At 36.7% G+C, this 20,632-nt stretch overlaps 1 protein-coding gene across 3 annotated transcripts in view; it reads right to left on the reverse strand.

Annotated features, from left to right (window-relative positions):
- Positions 1 to 294: 294 nt before the first annotated feature.
- The window catches only part of PPIG (peptidylprolyl isomerase G), a 48,787-nt gene continuing 28,449 nt past the window's right edge, over positions 295 to 20,632 (reverse strand). For all 3 annotated transcript variants that reach the window (XM_069471543.1, XM_069471533.1, XM_069471552.1), the window contains 5 exons: positions 10,006 to 10,216; positions 8,957 to 9,124; positions 6,574 to 6,661; positions 2,046 to 2,182; positions 295 to 1,845 (listed from right to left, as the gene is read on the reverse strand). In XM_069471543.1, coding sequence (XP_069327644.1) covers positions 738 to 1,845; positions 2,046 to 2,182; positions 6,574 to 6,661; positions 8,957 to 9,124; positions 10,006 to 10,216 — 1,712 coding nt within the window. In that variant the 3' untranslated portion in view covers positions 295 to 737. The remainder of the gene's footprint in view (positions 1,846 to 2,045; positions 2,183 to 6,573; positions 6,662 to 8,956; positions 9,125 to 10,005; positions 10,217 to 20,632) is intronic.

Here is a 20,632-nt window from a genome sequence, read left to right on the forward strand (position 1 = left end):
GTATAGTTCCGGTCAAATGCTGTATAACAGCAACTGAAGCTCGATCAGTACATCAACTGAAAAATTACTCTTACGACTTTTATAGGCTGTTAAGTGAAACAAAACTAGACAGGAAAAGCATTACTATTAAAAAAGCTACAGCTGGAACTATAAAGTATGAAGTGCAATATAAATAACTAAATATTTTAAAGCACAAATTACTATAAAATCAAAAGTGATGATTTAATAAGATCTCTAGTTATTAGGATCCTGCTTCTGCATAATTAAAAGAAACTGCAGCAAACCTCTATTAAAATGCAGTCAAAAAATCTACACAAGATTTCTTCTAGTGGCTTCTAAAGTTACTTTAATCATGAGAAACACAAGCCTTTGTAACAATGTATTGCAGCCATCAGTTATGCCTGTTTCCAAATGGCTGATTAAACAAATCATGATGCTACTGGCTGATTGTTGCAACACAATAATGCATACATAAATAGTTAAACACAGCACACAGTATTACACCAAAGTATTTTTCTCATTTCAAGTTTATTAAAACTTTAGCAGTACAAATTATCCAGATTGCAGATTATCAAAAGATCAACTCAATGAAATCCACATTAAAAAAAAAAAAAAAAAAAGGACAAACAAAAAATAACCCAAAACAATGAAAAGGAAAACAACATAAAGGAGATTCATTAGCGAGTCTCTAAAACTCAAAATTTTAGACAGAATGGAAATAAGTTTACCCAACTCACTCATCCACTTTTGTCTTCATCTGTTCCAGGGCTTGATTCATGATCAAATTTCTTATCATGTACATGGTCATTTTCTTGACCCTTTGATTTTTGGTTTTCTTTTTCCACTGAGGATCTGGTCTTCTCATCCTCCTTATTTTTCAATGTGGAGGACTTTAATTCATTGTCCTGACTGCTTTGTTTTATTTTTGAGAATGGACTTTGATCTCTATCAGCCTTTTTTTCCCTGCTATTATTTGAGCTACTATGATCACGATTTTTAGAGTACATTCTTTTCTCACCCTCAGAATTTTCTTTTCTGTGTGAACTCTTACTTTCTTGGTTTTTGTACTTTTCTTTATTTCTGCTTTGACTTTCTTCTCTCTCTGAGCTCCGTGAATCTCTCCTCCTCCTCCTCCTATCTTTACTTCTTGATCTTCCTGGTGTTGCTCTTCTCTCTCGGCTTCGTGACCGTCCTCTCCTTCTGTACTCCTGTTCTCTGTATCTATGGTACTCCTTGCTTCTGCTGCGATCCCTGTCATGGCTTCTAGAGCGCACTCTTCTGCTCCTGTCCCTACTTCTGCTTCGTTCCCTTGTTCTACTATTGTAACTGTGTTTACCTTTAGTTATATCACATTCTCTACTCCTAGATTGTGCATGCCTATCCTTTTCCTTACTTTTATTGTAATCATGCTCGTTACTTTTTGATTCTAACTGTTTAGACTTCTCTTTACTTCTACTCCTTTCCTGATCTTTTCCTTTAGACTCAGACTGTTTTTCTTTTTCTTTAACATTGTCATGGTCCCTTTCTTTACTCCTTGACCTCATCCTCTTTTCTTCGTGTCTATTATGTTTTGAATCTCTTTCCTTACTCTTTGATTTCTCTTTGCTCTTACTCCTACTTTTAGATTTGGCCCTTTTCTTCACTTTGTTTTTATTATATTTATCATCTTTTTCTGAATTTCTTCTGATGTCTCTCTCTTTGCTGTCAGATTTATGGTCTTTAACTTTCTTTTCCTTTTCATTTTTTCGGTTTGGACTCTCAGACACATGCCTGTGATCAGTTATTTTTCTCTCTTTTACTCTAACTGGACTTCTTTGATTTTCTTTAATTTCATTCAACTCACTCCTAAACAATAAGAAAAAGTAAATAAAGATTTTTTGGAAATGTTATGTGGAAAGGAAAGGTGTACATCATTAGCTAAAATGATATTCTATTTTCCTTAAGGCATTCAGGAATAATTTAAATGACTATTAATAAAATGACTTTATGTACAATAGTAAAAATAAATACTTATCACTAGATTTGAAATAATAGTTAAATCTTACTTATCCCCTTTGATCCATCTTTCACCACTTGATACCCTCATTCTTTGAGCTCTCTGCATCTCTTGCCTCCAATGTGGAGGAGTCTCACTACGTCTGAAACGATCCCTTGATCTGGACCTGGAAGGAGTTCGATAACGCTAAGAAAAATAAAAAGGAAAAAAAATTAATGTATAAGACTGTTAAAGCATTACAATAATAGCTAAAGAGTATATATTCTAGGTTTAAATAAAATGTCTAAAATTTCTATGCACTCTAAAATTACAATTTCCCAATTTTCAGATAGGAAATCAACGAAGCAGAAAACTTAAACAAACAAACATGTTGCAAATTCCAAATAAGAAACATTAATCACAAAAACTCTAGCCACCCATGTCTTCTCCATGGAAAAGTCTATGCAAGTGATGTTGCTAGAGCATGCAAAGTGCAATAACCCTTACAAGTTGCCAAGTTCCAATCTGAATGTTATGTATACTTGATGTTTCAAAGCAAACATTTTCTGTAATATCAGAAAAACTGACTAACTGCATAGATGTTCATTTATTCAACCAATACTTACTCAACCCTTAGGATGGCCAACCACTCTACTACACACTGAGAAAACATTAGTAAGCCCAGATATAACTGATTTTGCTTTCCTGGAACTTATATTCTACAGGACGAGGAATGGAACACGTGAATGGACATATAATCACAGATGTTAAACATGTATGTGGCTATAAGAGAATGAGCATAAAAGAAAAAGGTGCTCAGAGAGTATGTAACAAAGAGAGCTGATCTAGTATGAGAGTGTGAACAGTTAAAATGATACAACCTGAGAACTAAAGGATGTTTATGATGAGTTACCTAGGAAAGGGTAAGCAAAAGGAGGTAAAGCATGGTAAGGACAGATGGGTGAGGAAAAATACACAAGGCATATGAAATACCATGTTTGAAGGTTCTGAGACAGGAAGAATATAGCATGTTTTAGAAATGATCAGATCGAGTATGACTAAATGAAAAAGTGCAAGGCAAAGTAGTACTAGGTGGCTCAAGCCTGTAATCCCAGCACTTTGGAAGGCTATTTGATCGCAAAATTGAAAGTTGCAGTAAACTATGATGATGCCACTGTACTCTAATCTGGGCACAAGAGCAAAACTCTGTTGCAAAAAGGAAAGAAAGAAAAAGAAAGAAAGAAAGAAAAAGAGAGAAAGAGGAAAGGACGGGAAGGGAAGGGAAGGGGGAAAGAGGGAAAGAGGAAGGGGGAAGGTATAGAAATAACTAAAGAGGTAAGCAAGGACTAGGTTTTGTGAGGTTTCCTAGGCCATCGTAATAATTTTGGATATATCCTTTTTTTTTTTTTTTTTTTTTTTGAGACAGAGTCTCACTTTGTTGCCCAGGCTAGACTGAGTGCCGTGGCGTCAGCCTAGCTCACAGCAACCTCAAACTCCTGGGCTCAAGCGATCCTCCTGCCTCAGCCTCCCGAGTAGCTGGGACTACAGGCATGCGCCACTATGCCCGGCTAATTTTTCTATATATATATTTTTAGTTGTCCATATAATTTTTTTCTATTTTTAGTAGAGACGGGGTCTCGCTCTTGCTCAGGCTGGTCTCGAACTCCTGACCTTGAGCGATCCACCCGCCTCGGCCTCCCAGAGTGCTAGGATTACAGGCGTGAGCCACCGCGCCCGGCCAGGATATATCCTAAGATCAGTGGTAAACACGCAACACTAAATCTGATTTTCAATTTTAAATGACAATTCTGGCTACTATTTTAACAAAGGACTAGATCAATGATTCTCAAAGTATGATCTAGGGATCTTAAGACTCCAGAGATCTCTGAAGGTCAAAACTATTTTCATAATAAAATGACAATATGTGCCTTTTTTACTTTCATTATCATACAGTGAAGTTATTCAGACTATGTGACATGTCTTAATGTCATTACTTTCACAGCTAATGGAATGTGTGTTTATATATTTTTATGTTTTAAGTATCTCCCGGTTTGGTTTTTTTTTTTGAGACAGAGTCTCGCTCTGTTGCCCGGGACTTGGTGTCAGCCCAGCTCACAGCAACCTTAAACTCCTGGGCTCAAGTGATCCTTCTGCCTCAGCCTCCCATGTAGCTGGGACTACAGGCATACGCCACCATGCCTGGCTAATTTTTTCTATATATATTTTCAGTTGTCCATATAATTTGTTTCTATTTTTAGTAGAGACAGGGTCTCGCTCTTGCTCAGGCTGGTCTCGAACTCCTGAGCTCAAACGATCCACCCACCTCGGCCTCCCAGAGCTTTAGGTTTATAGGCGTGAGCCACCGCGCCCGGCCTCTCCCAGTTTTAATCCCTAAAAGAGTAAAATATTGGCTGGACATGGTGGCTCACACCTGTAATTCTAGCACTTTGAGAGGCTGAGGCAGGAGGGTTGCTTGAGGCCAGGAGTTCAAGACCAGCCTGAGCAACACAGCAAGACCCTGTCTCTACAAAAAATGGAAAAAATCAGTCGGGTGTGGTGGCATGTGCCTGTAGTAAATATTGATAGATATAACCCACATCAACAAAAGCTCTTTGGGTCCTCAATATATACACATATATATCTACACATATTTTTAATAGAGACAGGGTCTCACTCTGTTGCTCAGGCTGGAGTGAAGTGGCATAATCATAGCTCACTGTAGCCTTGAACTCCTGGGCTCAAGCGATACTCCCACCTCAGCCTCCTGAGTAGTTACAATGACAGGCGTAAGCTACCACACCTGGCCAAGTTTTTTTTTTTTTTTTTTTACTTTTGTAGAGACAGGGTCTCGCTATGTTACCCAGGCTGGTATCAAACTCCTGTTCTCAAGAGATCCACCCACCTTGGTCTTCAAAAGTACTGGGATTACAGGTAGAAGCCACCATACCTGGACAATAATTTTTAACAGTGTAAAGAGGTACTGAGAACTACCAAAACAGCAGTTAGGAACTCATGTATAGTTCAGACAATATGATGGTGAGTTGAAGTAACATGGCAGGAGTGAAGCTTGAGAAGCAGATGGATTTCTGAGTATTTAGGAGGCAGAACTGACAGAATTTGGTGATGGATAAGCTATAGAAGGTATAAACAAAGGTGGAGAATCAAAATGATTTTTGGATTTTAGGTTTAAGAAACTGCACAGTGACTGAGATGAGGAGTGCCTAAAGAAGGATCAGAATCTGCCACTACTAGGCATCTACCCACAGGAACAAAAGTCATTGTATAATAAAGACATCTGCACTCGAATGTTTATGGCAGCACAATTCACGATTGCAAGGATATGGAAACAACCCAAGTGCCCTTCAATTCATGAGTGGATTAATAAAATGTGGTATATGTTTACTATGGAATACTACTCAATTACAAAAAACAATGGTGATCTAGAGCCTCTTACATTATCCTAGATAGACCTTGAGCCCATCCCTCAAAGCGAGGTATCACAAGAATGGAAAAATAAGCACCACATGTACTTGCCATCAAACCGGTACTAACTAATCAACACTAAGGTGCTCACAGGGTAGTAACATTCATTGGGTGTTGGGGGGACAGTGGGTAAACTCACAACTAATGGATGTGGTGCGCATGTATGGGGGAAGGGCACACCCCTAGCCCTGGCTTGAGTGAGGCAAAGTCATTACTTGTAACCAAAATGTTTGTACCCCCATAATATCCTGAAATTAAAAAGGATCAGGTCTGAACAGAAGTGCTTATGTTCAACTTTGTATAAGCTAAATTCAGAGGGGCTCATTAGTCAAATAAGCCTTTGATATTAAGAAAAAAAGATAAAAAATTGACAGGTACTAGCCATAGGAGTAATGAGAGTGCTCAAGGAGTATATGCAGTGTGAGAAGAGTTGAAACCTTGAGGTACTACAATATTTAAAGGTCAGGTAAAGGAGTATGAACTAGCATTAGAAATTTAAGATAGACTGACTAGAGACATAGGAAGAAAATGTGATGAAAGCTGTAAGTAAACAGTATTATAAGGAGGGAGATTAAGGAAGATGAAGACTAAAAAGGATCCACAGGGTTTTGTGACATGGAGCTGATTGTATCAAGTGCTGTTTTCGGCAGAATGGTGGGGGTAGAACATAAACTGAAATGCTTAAGGAATGAGTAAGAAGTGAAGAAATGAGATAGAAGTACAGCCAAGTTTCTAAAATGTTTTGAAAACATAAGAAGATATTTAAATTCTGATGAGGACAATCTGGTAAAGAGAAAGAAAATGAAACCCAAGAATAAGGTTAATTTTTATTTATTTTCAGCATGACTAGAGATATAATGGTCAGGAAGTAACAAGAAAGACAAGACCTTGATCCCATTTAAACCAGGTAAATGTAAAATCTATTTATATTTCATGAATTTTCAGTGAAGTACCAACAAACAGAAGTTACCATAAAAAAATATATAATTCAATATCCACATCTCTCCTAAATTTAAGTTACTTGTACAATAAAATAAAATTTAAGGAACACTCTAAAATTATTTAAGGAAAACAAATGCAATACTTTGAAGATTTCTGAGGAAAGAATCACCTACCCTTGGTCCTCTTCCTTTAATTTTCCTGCCAGATCTAGTAACTAAAAGTCGTCTCTGGTATGAAGCTGGCTGGGAGTTAGGTGGATTACTAGAAGCAAAGAAAGCAAAAGGAAAGTTAAAACACATTATTTTTACAAAAATAAATCTTCAGAATACAGCTTTACTGATCTAAATTAATAGATTTAAAATCCTATATGCAGCTGGCTCTCCATATCGAAAGGTTCCATATTTGCAGAGTCAACCAACAAGAGATCAAAAATATTCAGATGAGAAAAAACTCCAACAAAATATAACAATACAAGCCTGGCGTGGTGGCTCACGCCTGTAATCCCAGCACTTTGAGAGGTCAATGCGGAAGGATCGCTTAAGGCCAGGAGTTCTGGGCAACAGCAAAACCCCGTCCCTACCATTAAAAAAAAAAAAAAAAAAAATTAGCTGGGTGTGGTGGCACAAGCCTGTAGTTCCATCTACTTGGGAGGCTGAGGCAAGAGGACCAACTGAAACCAGGAGTTTGAGGCAGTAATGAGCTATCATGATGCCACTGCACTCTAGACCCAGCAACAAAATGAGACCCTGTTTCAAAAAAAAAACAAAAAAAACCCCAACCAAACAAAACATATAGTATAACAACTATTAACATAGCATTTACATTGTATTAGATATTATCAAGTAATCCAGAGGTGACATAAAGTATAATATATAGGAGAATGTGCGTAGGTTATATGCAAATACTGTATCATTTTATAAAAGAGATAAGCATCTGCACATTTTGGTATTTGCAGGGAGTCCTGGAACCAATTCCCTGTGGATATGAGGCACAACTATAAAATCAGTGGTTCTAAACCAAAAATGCTATCAATAACTATCGGGTGCTACTGGTAATTAAGGCCCCAGAGTCAGAAATGATCTTGAAATGTGTGAGCATGGACATGGACTATTCTGCCTCAAAATGCCAATCATGTCCTATTGAGAAACAATGTTATATACTCATTACTGAGATGAAACTAATTTGATAGTGCTAAGGAAAATTAACATAGCAGAGCTCAGAAGCATCTACATGCTGCTGAGAGAACAATTTTTAAACTATTTTATTCCAAAGTATTTTCTTATCCTATAAGTAGATGTTCATTGGTAACAGAACTATAGAGAAATGTAAGTAATATGAATTAAGCAGAGGCAAGCTGGCCTGAATTAGTCAAACATTCATACCACGGTTTATATCAAAAAGGGAAACTGTGTTTTTCATAATAGTTATATTAGTTAATAGTTAATTAGCACATCAACAACATCCATGTAAGTGATATCTGAAAAGTTCACTCTAAATCAGTTCAAATATTTTCTCTTTAATCTTTATATCCTTAGAAACATGCTTTCTAATACTAGTAGAAAAATAAACTCAATCCAAATCATCAAAATTACTCCAAGTTTCAAATCATTCATTCATTCATTCGAAACAGGTCTCTCTCTGTTGCCTGGCCTAGAGTGCAGTAGCGTCATCATACCTCACTGCAACCTCAAAAGCCTGGGTTCTAGCTATTCTCCTGCCTTGGCCTCCCAGATAGCTGGGATTACAGGCATGTGCCATCATACTCAGCTAATTTTTTTATTTTCTGTAGAGATGTGGTCTCATTATTGCTCAGGCTGGTCTTGAACTCCTGGCCTCAACCAATCCTCCCACCCTGGCCTCCCAAAATGCCAGAAGTACAGGTGTGAGCCACTGCACTCAGTCCTATTTTTACATTTTTATTGTATTGTGAAAGCATAGGGGGATTGCTCAAAATTTTACTACTTGACAATATTTTTTGGTCATAACTAAGACTTCAGTCTTCTTTTTTCTACTTTTGAATATAATCGTTAAAATGATTTATAAAGAACCATTAGCACTACTGATAATAATGTGGATTTATGTAGAAAGATTGTCAAAGGACTTGAACATGATATTAATTTTTATTACTACAAGATTACAAATCAGGTGAGGAAAACAGCATTTTCTCCTATCAGACAAATTGAAAAATCAAGGTTCTTACTTGCTTACAAGTTTAATGTATATATAAATAACACAGTAAAGCACTGTCTCATGTTACTGGTTAAACACTATTTTGTTATTGGTTTGGAATGCCACTTCAATATCCTTTTTGCCTTAGTGCTTATTATTTAAAAAAAGCAACTTTATTTGAAAATTTGCTGGTAATTTAAGTCGGTTTATCTTTCTAGCTATGTGGTTACCAAAAAGAAGCTTTGCTAACAACATTCTATAAAAAAGATTTCAATCTTGGGACAAAGGTCACCAATTAAATTTTATCTAAAATAAGTAAAAACTTTAAAAAAAGAAGAAAAGTTCTATGGTAAAACATGTAGGGCACTCTACAAAATATTCACATACCACTCTCTTTCTCTTTCTCGCTCTCTGTTTTTCCTTTCCTTTTCATCAGCTTTAGGAGGACTTTTTCTCATTAAGAATCTATTTTCAGGTATAGGAGGGATCTCTTCTGGACGGACAGTAGACTGGGGTTGTGCTTCAGGATTTTCAGCCTCACTTTCGCTTGATGCACTTAATAGACGGAAATACACAAAACGAATTACATTTGGTTATTATGCACCTATCCAATTTCTAATTGTTAGTATTTCTTTCCCACATCACAATATATATACCATCCTATCCCTCCCCAAAATGTAATCACATGGGGAAAAAATCTTCTTCCATTCCTCTGACAAACTACTAACCAACAAAAAATCAAAACAAAATGTGTCTGTTATCACATTCTCAAAAGATATTTTTCTATAAAATGGATCAAAAATATGAAATTCTGTAAACATGTTTCTGGATTAACTAAAAAAAGAAAGAAAAAGTGTGGGCAATGCACTCTCTGATAAATTTAAAATACTTTAAAACAGAGGTAAAGAAATTAATTGCTTTTGAGGCAACAGGGAGATAAAGATGAGTTTTAGTATAAACAGATTATTTCAAAGAAAACCAAAAAGAAAGTAAATACGTTGACATTATCTGCTTTCTACCCTTATGCTATCATAAGAGCAAAGGCGACTACTACTGAAAATAAGGAAATCAACTGGTGGCTTCCTATAATTTTCACTAATCCCACAATCCTGCCATAAATATATATAAACCTATGAAACCGGAAGCATCGTTTCACTGAGTGCACAAAAAAATGAACTGATAGATTTTGTTTATAAAGGAAATGATCTTTCTTGAAGCAGGTTAGAGGAAAAAGAAAGAAAAAGATAGAAATGAATGTACCCAAACTTAATCTATATACCATAGACTATCAAAATGGTCTTATGATACTCCATGGTATAAAATATTTCTCATTATTTTAACATTCCCATATAATCGATCCAAAATCTCAATAGATTTATTTATAAACAAAGGGGAATCAGAATACAAAGCTAGCATTATAAAGGTAAAATTAAGACCTTTTCTTGCTTTTCTTTCGCTTCTTCTTTTCTTTCTTGTGTTTTCGTGAATTTTTCCTGTGTTTCTTTTTTCTTTTTTTTGATTTCTCTTCAGAAGCACTTTCAGAATCTGAAGAATCAGAAGAGGACTGGGAATCGCTTGAGCTATCTGAGTCACTGGATGATGATGAGGACGATGATGATTTATGCCTTTTCTTTTCTTCTTTCTTAACTTTAATAAAAACAAAAAAGGTTTGGTCAGTAACTTTTAGACAAATTTTGTAAGAGGAAATGTAAATTTTCTGCAGTTTCTAAGTCCAGTGTTTAGCACTTTGCTCCTCCAAATATGTGAAGTGAAAAGCACAGGAAAGGAGATAAAATTTAGGATTAGAACCCAGATCTCAGGTACATTTTCTCAGGATCTCTTGAGGCCATACACTCTGGGTCCTGGTCACACGCATTCAACTCAGAATAAAGCTCTTTAAATTACAAAAAAAAAAAAAAAAAAAAAAAACAAACCAGCAAAAGAACCCAGATCTCCAGATTCATTGGTCAAAGTTATTATCAGTCAAAGTTGTTAAGCCAAAGAACTTTTGAAAATAGATGAGTCTAAAGTGCTAAACTAAGTTAATTTTAAAAAGCATTTGAGTAACGGTTTTTAAAAAGCACAGAATAACATGTAAGAGTTCCAGAATCTAATCTTGTAGTTTTCCACTTTTTAAATGTTATTATCAAGATTAGTAGTAGATGGCCAGGTGCGGTGGCTCATGCCTATAATCCTAGCACTCTGGGAGGCCAAGGCGTGTGGACTGCTTGCACTCAGGAGTTCAAGATCAGCCTGAGCAAGAGCAAGACCCCATCACTACTAAAAATAGAAAAAATTAGCTGGGCATGGCGGCACGTGCCTGTAGTCCCAGCTACTCCAGAGGTCTAGGTAGAGGGATTGCTTGAGCCCAGGAGTTTGAGGTTGCTGTGAGCTAGGCTGACGCCACGGCACGCTAGTCCAGGCAATAGAGTGAGACTCTGTCTCAATAAATAAATAAATAAATAAATAACTCGTAGGTCTGGAACAGGGAAATAACAGAAAAACTACTTTGCATGGACATGAAAAGATACGAAACATGACTTCATTGGTATGGGCTTGTTTCAATGCCCGAACAGCCTTCTAATGATTAAGAAATTTAGCTTTAGTTGACAAGCAGATTCATAACAGAGAGAAGTCATTTGCCCATGATGAATAGCTATGTCTTGGGGTCTCTACAAAAAATCATTTCAGGCCGGGTGCAGTGGCTCATGCCTGCAACCTTAGCACTCTGAGAGGCCCAGGATCACTTGAGGTCAAGGAGTTTAAGACCAGTCTGAGCAAGAGTGAGACCCCATTACTACTAAAAATAGAAAAAATTAGCCGGGCATGGTGGCACGTGCCTGTAATCCCAGCTACCCAGGAGGCTGAGGCAGGAGGATTGCTTGAGCCCAGGGGTTTGAGGTTGCAGTGAGCTATGATGATGCCATTGCACTCTATCTTGGGCGACAGAGTGAGACTCTGCCAAAAAAAAAAAAAAAAAAAATCATTTCAAATTAAAATTTTATTTTGGGTTAAAGAAATAAAAATTTTAAAAAGGGTCCAAAATCTCAAGGATTTAAAAGGATCAGGAAATTAACATAAGTAAGTGAAGCTAGAAGGTGTAATACAACAGGGATTAGTGGAAGATATAAAAAACCGAGTAGGGCTTGACCCATTCAAATGTATATTAATTCAAACCATGGTGAATTTGAAGAGGCTAATTCAGGCCAAAGATGGGACAACACAGATATATGGATGAAAAGTACCATAAACTGAAATATATCAAATACATTAAAATCCATCAGTTCACAGTGACATTGGTAAATAAAATATAATGCATTTATCCTGTTTTCCTATTCAAACTGTACCACCGGGCTAACCATATAGATCAACGAAAGTTGCTTTTATCAGAAGCATTCCAGGAATAAATGAAGAAGGAATTACAGGGTTAGAATATCATCATTTTGCAACTCCCTATAAGGCAATGACCACCACTGGCTGCTGCAGAGCACAAAGCAACAACCTGTCCTATGTGACTCCTGCTCTCATGAAAAGGAATTAAAAATTTTTAAAAGTCAAAACTGCATCTGACCAGCCTGAGCAAGAGCAAGACCCCATCTCTACAAAAAATACAAAAATTAGCGCATGCCTGTAGTCCCAGCTACTCGGGAGGCCGAGGAAGTAGGATTGCTTAAGCCCAGGAATTTGAGGTTGCTGTGAGCTAGGCTGACACCACGGCACTCACTCTAGCCCGGGCAACAGAGCAAGACTCTGTCTCAAAAAAAAACAAAAACAAAAACAAAAACAACCAAACCTGCATCTGATCAATTTTCTAGACCTACCTACCAAGTTAGTATGTTTATAATTATGGTATTGGTTATTTTTCAAGAGTCACCTTTTAGAAATATTTATTGCTAAAATATTATGCCTAGGATTTGTTTCAAAATAAGAGGAAAGGGAAAAGTGGCTGGGGATGGTTAAAATGAGATTAGCCACGAATACATTTTTGATGAACACGTGTGTTTGTTATACTATTTTATTCACTTGAGTGTGTGTGAATATTTTCCATAGTAAAAAGTCAAGAAGTCTGGAGTAGCTAAAAAAAAGTCAAAGAGGACAAAGAATATACATCTTCAGACTGTTGGCTATCTGGTTATAGGACCTTAACTGAAAGGGTTAATAGCTGTTAACAGTTGTGACTTCTCCTTTAGCCTCAGGAATGTCTGAGGATTTGACACTTGGGCCAAATCATCCTTGTAATTCTTCTTGAGACAGGGTCTCACTATGTTGCCCAGGGTGGCCTCAAAATCTTGGGCTCAAGTTCCCATCTCAGCCTCCTGTGTAGCTGGGATTATAGGCATGTATCGCCACACCCAGCTCATCCTTGTAACCCTTTTTTTTGAGACAGAGTCTCGCTCTGTTACCAGGGCTAGAGTGAGTGCCATGGCATCAGCCTAGCTCACAGCAACCTCAAACTCCTGGGCTTAAGTGATCCTTCTGCCTCAGCCCCCCGAGTAGCTGGGACTATAGGCATGCACCACCATGCCCGGCAAATTTTTTCTATATATATATTTTTTAGTTGGTCAGATAATTTCTTTCTATTTTAGTAGAGACGGGGGTCTCGCTCTTGCTCAGACTGGTCTTGAACTCCTGACCTCCAGCGATCCACCCGCCTCGGCCTCCCAGAGTGCTAGGATTACAGGTGTGAGCCACTACGTCCGGCCCCTTGTAACTCTTAACAATTTATACTAACATACTAAATCCAAGATAAATGAGAATCTGGCAGAAGTTAATATGTACTTTACCAAGGACTTGTGGTTCACTATCAAGATTGCTTATCCAGTACTGATGAGGTGTTTGCTGCACTGGATAACGGGAACAAGGTATAAAAGCTAAAGAGACTCCAGGTGTAATGGACTCACTGAACTAAGGTAGTCCTTTCTCACCCAGCTGTGTTCCTCAGGACCATGAATATATCAAGTGTGAGATACTTAGGATATAAGCAAAATGTGCCTGGAAATCACAAGTGCTCCACTAGGGTGCTGCTGCACCAGGTGTGCTGTTTCTTGTCCTATATCCTTTCTTAAAGGTAAGTAAACTTAGTGGCTAGTGAAGTTTATTTTGTCTCTTAAGTCCAACTGTTAATCTGAACCCAACACCACTGAAGTGGAATGGGGATGCAAACATGTATACATTGAAAAATCTACTTACATATACTAAACTAAAAGCCTGAGGGGGGTGGAAAAATCAAATATTAAAGAAATCTAATGAAAATAAATTCTTAATGAATAGGAGTAACTAAAAAAAACTGAGTCCACATTATATGCAAACAAAATAGAAATAGTACACTTAATATACCTGTTAAAATTATTCACCAAAACATAGTAACCCTTTATCCCATGATTAACAAAATTTTATGTACCAGCTCCAACTTATATTTTATATAAAGATTATTTCCTACAAGAAAGACATCACAGCTGATTTACTTTAAAAGCAAGCCCACCCTCTCCACCAAGTACATTAAATATATTTCAAATGATGATTAATTTACATATCACTTTTGAAGAAAACATTTTAGTGAAACAAGATATCACAATAATATGGAAGACCAGATTTATAGTGAATTTTAAAGTAATATAATGTCTCCATATCAGATATTAACTATAAAAGGAAAATAAAAATGTGTTTTAGGAAATATGCCTTGAAATAAAGCTTACAAAGCTCTAAAATTAAAAGGTCCTCTCTTTTGACGTTTGTCAATATGATTTTATGATTCAAATTTATGTGCCCCTTTCCTATGAACATGCTCAGAAATAAAAGAGAGAAAATACCTGAGAAAGAGATGGCATTAAAGTACAGAAGGGTAAAAAGGCAAAAACTGGAGACAATAATATCAATAGTAATGCTAATAGACTATAACTTGAGTTTCAAAATCTATGTTAACCTAAAATTAAAAATATGATTAAGGTTCCAAGCTCAGGTATGTTTTGAAAGAAAAAAAAAATGATTTAGACATATTGTGAATATGGCTGAATTTTTATCCTTCTCCACGTCAACCAGTATGTTTAGCTGAATACTATATAAATACATACTCAATATGATGCCAGGACATGGAGATAAAAAATTGCAGAGTATATAGCAAAATTCCAGACGAAACTTTGTAAGACATGGGCCCTGCCTTCACAGAGCTTATAATCTATTTGGGAAAATAAGGACAAAAGGTATGAATTCAAAGAGCATCAGAAAATATACACTTACACAATACATCTTATAGACTATAAATTGTGTATGAATTTCGAAGTGCGTATAGTTAATATGGGTAAGAGTAAAGCAGAAAGGCTTTAGAGAAGTATGGTCAGTTCTGCTGTCATGTAACATATGTTTTCCTATAAAGCATTGTGCTACGAAAAATTGTGAAATTAAAACAATATGGTTAATGGGAAAATGGAGTTGAATGGCATAACACTCAAAAACTTCATCAGTGGCACAGTCAAAAAAAAAAAAGGGAAACTAAGAAAAAGAGCAGCAACACAGTTTTACATATGTTAAATGGTTAAGAATTACATGTATACAACAATATGGCACTTTACTTTGAAAAAGACCTGGGTTTGTTTGTGGAAATGAGTGTCAGAGGGGCTATAGCTTGTGAGTTCTTGTAAAGTGGTAGAAGGATGGTAAACTGAAATCAGATGGAGTTTTAACTGCAGACTATGTGTGGGTATGGATCATAACATGATGAACTGAGGTAGTAGCTATTAGGTGTTTGAGGTATATGTGGGTGTGTTTTTTATGTATTCTTATGAAGCTGTTCAGCTGGATATGGTTTTCTGCATTTACTTATTGTTTCCTGCAGACAAGGTCATGCATAAGCAAATGTGAAATTGCTGTTAGGCCTAAGCTGTTTTCTAATATACCAATCACACTGAAACAAATGTATGTTTTCAATGTATGTAGCAGAAATGACTATATTAGGATTTGAAATAGGAGTAGGAGAAGTAATGGGGAGAAATATACAGAGTACTTACAAAGTGTTAAGCACAGTATAAAGTGCTTTATAAGTGTAATTTCATTTAAGGATGAGTAATTCTGATTTTAAAAAATGAAGATTTTTAAGACAAAATGAAAAGCTTTAAAAAAGGAATGGAACAATTCTGAATAAAATAGATTCCTCTCTCCCTATTCTTCCCGCTAAGTACAAGTAGACACCCTAGACATGGTACAAAGAACAAACATAAGACTCTGAAAGGCAGAAAAAAGGTAGAGTGTCCAAGGACCTCTGGACTTGATAATGACACAGTGGTTTTCATTTTTATTCCCGTACTAGACTGAATGTTAAAGAAACCCGAAACTCAGAAATGCCAACAGGCACAGATTTTCAAAAGCTCCAAGAAAACCCTGCTCGTTCCAGACAACTGAAAAAATGATGGTTTAGCAGTACATAAAATTTTTTGCCAATGGGTGGGCACAGTGGCTCATGCCTATAATCCCAGCATTTTGGAAGGCAAAGGTGGGAGGATCACTTGAGGACAGGAATTTGAGACCAGCCTGGGCAACACAGCAAAACCCTGTCTCTACCAAAAAAAAAAAAAAAGCCAGGCATAATGGTACACCTGTGGTCCCAGCTACTCAGGAGGCTGAGGTGGGAGGATGGCTTGAGCCCAGGAGTTCGAGGCTGCAGTAAGCTATAATCCTGTCATTGTACTCTGGCCTGGGCAACAGAGCAAGACTCTCTTTCCAAGAAAGAAAGAAAAAAATTTGGCTGATACCTGCTCTACTCCAGCCAAATACCAAGGAAAATAATGTGTGCACCCTTCTGCCCCTACCCCGACAGTGTCAGCAAAGACCAAGTGGAGAGCCTAGATTTCTAATCCTCCTGTGTTCCTGGTAATAGCAAGCAGCATTCCTCTTTCCTTGCCAGAGTGATGCCAGTGGAGAAAAAGTAGGAAGCCTTAACTTCAACTTCCCCCAACACTCCTGCTGCATTGACAGGTGGCACAGATTATAGAGAGAAGGGATTCTTTAAACCTACATATGAAGTCCTTGGCAGAACCCCCAAATGAAATCAACCAGAATTAGTAGGGCAAAAGGTTTCAGAACTAAACTATAGTATTCAATAGCACCCACATTTTCCAACTAGCTTCTGAATAGCACAAAAATGAAGTGGACCAGAATGGCACTGCAAAGGCCCTGAAAATTTAATTATCATTGAAATCACAGGCCACAAAAGTAGTCTAGAACCAACATGCTAAACCTAAATAGGGTGGCTGCTACTAAAATAGAAAATATAACCAGAATCCAGTGTTTCATAACATAATACCCAAAATATCCAGGATAGAGTAAAAAAAAAAAAAATCATACTGCCAAGAACCAGGAAAATCACAACTTATGTTAGAAAGGACAATCAAAAGACACCAACACCAAGATAACTCAGATGTTGGAATTAACTGAGAAGAATTTTAAAGAAGTCATCATAAAAATGCTTCAATGAGCAAATTACATACATTCTTGAAACAAATGAAAAAAGTGAAAAAAATCTCAGAAAAAAGATATAAAATTTTAAAATTAGAGAGATCAACAGAAATTATCCAATCTGTGTATCACAGAGAAAATACACTGAACAACAAAAAAATGAGGAAAGCCTCACAGACCTATGGAACAGCAATAAAAGATCTAACATTTGTGTTATAAGGGCTCCAGAAGAAAGGAGAAAAAGTTTGAAACTGAAAAATATTTAAAAAAAAAAAAGTTAGATAATTTCCCACATTTGGCAAAAGGTATAGAGCTTCCTAGATTAAAGAAGCTAAGTGAATCTCAAACATGATAAATTCTAAGTAATCCACACCAAGACACATCAAAATCAAACTTCTAAAACTAGAGATAAAGAAAAAATACTAAAAGCAGCCAGATGGGAACAATACATTACCTAAAGGGGAACCTCTCATTTGAAGGGAAGGCCAGAAGGAAGTAGTTTAACATTTTTTAAGTGCTGAAAAGAACTGTCACAATCCAGAATTCTACATTCAGAGAAAATATCCATCACAAATGAAGGTAAAATAAAGATATTTTCAGAAAACCAGAATAATCTGTCACCAGCAGACCTAATCTTTAAAAAAATGGCTAAAGGAAGTTCTCCAAATAGAAAGAAAATAACAGAAGGGGGCTTGGAACTTCAGAAAAGAAGAATAGAATGGGTAAATAGGGAGTAAAGGAATTAATAATCGGTTCACATAAAAAGAAATATAAATAGCTCAGAAATGCTAAAACTAGCATTTTTTTAAAACATTTTAGGCTGACAAAGATTAAAGAGTTTGATAAAATATGGTTTTGCAAAAGGTGTATGTAGAGCAACTTATTTTCCTATATTCTAGTGGCAGTGTCTACCAAAATTATGAACAAATGCATCACTCCTGTAATGAGGCAATTTCATTTCTAGGAATTTATTCTATGTGATCAAAATTCATACATGTGGAATGATTTACAAAATGTGGGAATGGGAACTTATGGGCCGAGGCAGGAAGGAGAATTTTCACTGACTATCCTTTTATGCCTTCTAAATTTAGAACCAAAATATTGTATTAAATTTTAAAAAATTAGGGCACAGAGTTTCAGTTAGACAGGAAGAATAAGTTTTTTGAGATCTATTTGCTCCATATGGTGACTATATTTAATAATAATGGGCTGGGCCTGGTGGCTCACGCCTGTAATCCTAGCACTTTGGGAGGCTTCCTAGCACTTTTAGGAGGTTGAGGTAGAAGGATAACTTGAGGCCAGGAGTTAGAGACCAGCCTGAGCACCACAGTAAGACCACGAGACCCCTGTCTCTACAAAAAATAGAAAAATTAGTGGTGGCACAGTGCCTGCAGTTCCAGCTACTTGGGAGGCTGAGGCAGAACGATAGCTTGAGCCCAAGAGTTGGAGGTTGCAGTGAGCTACAACAATGCCACTGCACTCTAGCCCAGGGAACAGAGCAAGATCCTATCTCAAAAAAAAAAAAAAAAAAAAAAAAGGAGTATATTGCTAAGAGAATAAATTTTAAATGTTCTCATCACAAAAAATGGTAAGTATTTGAGGTGATGGGTATGTCAAACAGCTTGATGTAATCATTCTGCATTGTGTGGGTGTGTCATAATATTATTTTGTACCCCATAAATACATACAATAATAATTTCTCAATTAAGTAAATTATTTTTAAATAAAGGAAAACAATTAAAATTCCAAGTATGCCAACAATTGTTTTCAGCTCACCCTCTAAAAAACCCCACTTCCAGCCTAACTACTTTGACTTCAAAGTATCTTTTACAAGCACATAGGTATCCTTAAGGTAAAATGAAATAATACTAAAAGTAAAAACCACAATGCAAGTTAAGAATCATAACGGATGAAAAGGAATTACAAAGAGTAACACTTTCAACTCTTGGGACATTTCTCATTACCTTATTTTAGATTATATAGTTTGCTTACCATTATGTAGAAGAATTTCCCAAACTTGTTCACTGACCTTTATTGGAGGGTGTGGTATGGTATAATTCTATCAATTAATTATTGAACTAATAAGTGTAACATTAAGCTTAAAAAACAAATTCTAGAACATTTTACTTGTAAAAATCTTTTTTTATTTGAGACCTACAGACTTTATACTGATGAATTTCACTTGAAACTTTGATGGCAAAGGAAATTTCTAAATCACCATCAAAATCAGATTTGAAATAAAGAACAGAACTATTCCTAAAATGGTCTCCTTTAGAAAATTTCATATTACTCGTCTTGCCTTCCGGTTTCTAAGTTTAACGGCCCACTACTTTCCAGGAAAAGTGCCAAAATTACTTCCAGAATAAGGATGCTGAAATGGGACCCTGTCACCACAGAAATGAGTCTCTAGTGTTCCTTCTCACTTGTCTCCTGAGTACAAGATCGACCAGTTGCTTCCTCTATTGTGCTATTCTTTCTGTATTGTCAGGCAATCTGTTTCCTATCATTTCTGCTCATGTAACTATTTATTGATTGTCATGTTGCCACAATGCAACTCTCACATTTCTGTGTACTCTATAATATAGCAATGCCCTCACCTCTCGTGGCATAGCCAAAATGGACAGACTTCTCTTCAACAACTGCAATGAACTCTAAAGAGAATAGCATGACCTGAGGTCATGTCAACTCCTGAAAAACCAGGAAGTAGCTTCATCAAGGTAGTAGTCTGTGGTCTGTTTTCCACTCTGACCCTAGACAGCCCTTTATTGAGCCTAAGGGGATGCAGTTTTTATTAGCTTCCAGTGTTCCACCTCTGCATCTGTTGGAAGGGTCTTCTCCTTGGCCCTGAACTTTCTCTGGCGTATGCAAATAGCCACAAAAAGCAGAATCTAATCTCACAATTGCAAAGGGAGAAAGGCCCAAAAGATTGATTGTCCAGACTCACCAAGACCATAAACAGACGGGCCCAGTCAGATTTCTTCAGAATTCTTTTTGTTTTCTTTCAGGAAGTTAAAAAAAGGAAAAAAAAAAAAAATCTGTATTTATTTCTTTTTAAACTGGGGTGTAAATCTCTCACACAAGGTTTTAAATATAATGATGATGAACATCGCAGTGTTGCACAAAGCTTTTTTACTGTTCCCAATTTAAAATTCTTGTAAGGAGGCCATCAAGCTTACAAAAATTAAACAGATGCATGACAAAAATCCACTCTGACCAATGTTCTAAATGGTCATTGAAGGACTATGGCGTAACAGGTACCCAACTACGTGATCTTAAACATAAAGACCTTTTCCTCTTTCTACAATGTGATCCCGGACAGAGTAGCACTGGAGGTCTGGCTCAAAACAAATATGACCTTTTCAGGAACTCCTGGAGAGATATTAATAAAGGGCCAAATATTCCCCAACTGCTGAAAATGACTTCCCTCGAAAAGGGGCCACATTCAAGGATCCAAAAGGCCACATGTGGCCCCGAGGCTGTGGGTTCCTCACCCCTGGAAGGTAAGCTAGCTTAACATGTGTTTCAGGGACACACAGTAGGAGGCTATATCAACTTTCAGCACAACTTCCTGGCCACAATGGCATGGGCAAAACTAGCATTTATTTCTTCAGGTGA

The sequence above is a fragment of the Eulemur rufifrons genome, chromosome 1, assembly GCF_041146395.1.
Source record: "Eulemur rufifrons isolate Redbay chromosome 1, OSU_ERuf_1, whole genome shotgun sequence".
NCBI lineage: Eukaryota > Metazoa > Chordata > Mammalia > Primates > Lemuridae > Eulemur > Eulemur rufifrons.